The 2,064-nt window shown below is 30.3% G+C and overlaps 1 protein-coding gene across 2 annotated transcripts in view; it reads right to left on the reverse strand.

Moving 5' to 3' along the window:
* LOC106872682 (protein unc-45 homolog B) overlaps positions 1-2,064 on the reverse strand; it is a 46,870-nt gene that overhangs the window by 7,756 nt on the left and 37,050 nt on the right. The window contains exon 5 of one of the 2 annotated variants that reach the window (XM_014919756.2): positions 713-884. In XM_014919756.2, the coding sequence (XP_014775242.2) occupies positions 713-884 (172 nt within the window). Of the gene's footprint in view, positions 1-709; positions 885-2,064 lie in introns of both variants that reach the window. The other variant, XM_052966319.1, reaches the window with a different exon arrangement.

Consider the following 2,064-nt stretch of genomic DNA (forward strand, 5'->3'; position numbering starts at 1 on the left):
GACATTACAGCATTTTCAGATATATGTAGATTAAAGATATAGACAAAAACAAATATTTATCTTCTGCTGTAATATTAATGTTGAAAATATGAAACTCGGTGAAAAGTAACTTTCTGTGAGAAGTTATTTTTTTTTTGGCAAGGATCCTACTACCAAAATGTACATACAATTTAAACAAATAATAGTCTTTATAGCAGATTCAGCCATTTTGAAAACTAACGATTTCAAACTAGTAATTTTCATCAATGGAGTTCCAAACATACCTGCCTTCATTGCCACTTAAAAATCTGTAAAATTATTATAAATGTGCACAAATAATTATATCCACCTGTTTAAATTTGAAATATTCTTTCCACCATTATATAATTTCCAAAATTCTCAACAATGAGTCTTTGGACAATTATTTGCTTCAGTCAAATAACCTTCTCCTTTTACTTCCCTTCTCTAATAAAGTTAAGGACCCTTGGTAAAACTTTAAGAACATAGGTAAAATATGTTTAAATCTAAACATCTGTCCAAACCACATTAATTAATAAACAGCACCTCATAACAGCTATGAGTAATTAACATTTTAAACACATCAAAACTTTACTATTAATCAGCAAAAAAGTACAACAAATTATTATAAGGTATTAACTTCCAAAAAACATTTCAACTGATGAAGTATAAAAAAGATAAAGATAAAAGAATAAGCATTGATGATTGTCACTTACTCGCCTTCGGCTATTTTCTGCAAGGTTAGCCAATGCACGATAAGAAGCTTGCTGAAGTTCAAAATCATCTTTAATTTGGGTCATTTTGTGAAGGAAAAAAATACCATTTTCTCTCACTATTTTCTCAGCTCCAGATTCTTCACGAGCAAGAACTATAATGTTGTTGGTTGCCTGACAAAATATAATCAATAAATTTGATGAATTAGAAATGAAATAATTGCTTTTAATTAGTCGTGTGTAATTAGCTAACATACTGCTTTTGGCACTAATAATGACATCCATTTGTAAGTAATCAAACGATCTAAATCCTGCAAAGATGATGATGACAGAGGTGATGCAACTAATAATGCTGCATTTAACAATATAACCATCAGTGAAACATAATAAATGGCAGAGGATTTGAATTAAAATTACATACTTCGAATAAGAAATTTTAGTTTCTACAGAAAGGGTGAAAATCAGATAATGGTTTGGCACGAGGAGAAGAAATTATTAGTCATTGTTAGCCACTTTTACATCTCCACATAATGTTCAATACATTAAGTAAAATCATTTTCAAGAGAATGTGGTCATGAGAGAGTTTTACTGTCAAAATATTGATTTGAATAAACCCAAGAAATATACTTCTCAAAAATTTTAATAGTAGCAGAAAAAAACATAGGTAAGAAAGGAATTCCAGAGGTTTAATATTCTAGAATGGAAGGTATGGATGAAGTGATTGGTGCAAGCTTGAAGTAGATGCCACAATATGGGTGATGAGAGAAAAAGAGATAAGTAATGGTGATATGAGACCAGCCACCATAGAAGATGAAATAGAGCTTGCATTCTTGTAATTCTCTGAAATAATGTTGAGCAAGTATTAAATGTTCTTAAAAACATCTAAAAACTGAGAAGAAAACATCACTTAACTTTTCAGTCCAACACAGTAATTTAACTTAAATTTCATACCACCCGTTTCTCCTACAATCCCATTGAAACTGTACACATGACATATATGCATACACATGCCAACATGAAGCTGTCCGCATACTCACACACACACCAAAAGCTACAATACTATGATGACCACATACATACCATACATATATGTAAGGAGATACATGCACAGATATTCATATAAACCACACAGATGCCCACGGACACATATATATATATATATATATATACTCATACTTATACACACACCCCCTTACCAACATACATAAATACACACACTATCTTAAATTTGAATCAGTATACATACATCAAAGTTACATGTTAAGATACACCGACATGTAGTAAATATATATATATATATATATATATATATATATGCATGTACAAATCATCATCATCATCGTTTAACGTCCAC

Source organism: Octopus bimaculoides, chromosome 3 (assembly GCF_001194135.2).
Source record: "Octopus bimaculoides isolate UCB-OBI-ISO-001 chromosome 3, ASM119413v2, whole genome shotgun sequence".
In the NCBI taxonomy this organism is placed as follows: domain Eukaryota; kingdom Metazoa; phylum Mollusca; class Cephalopoda; order Octopoda; family Octopodidae; genus Octopus; species Octopus bimaculoides.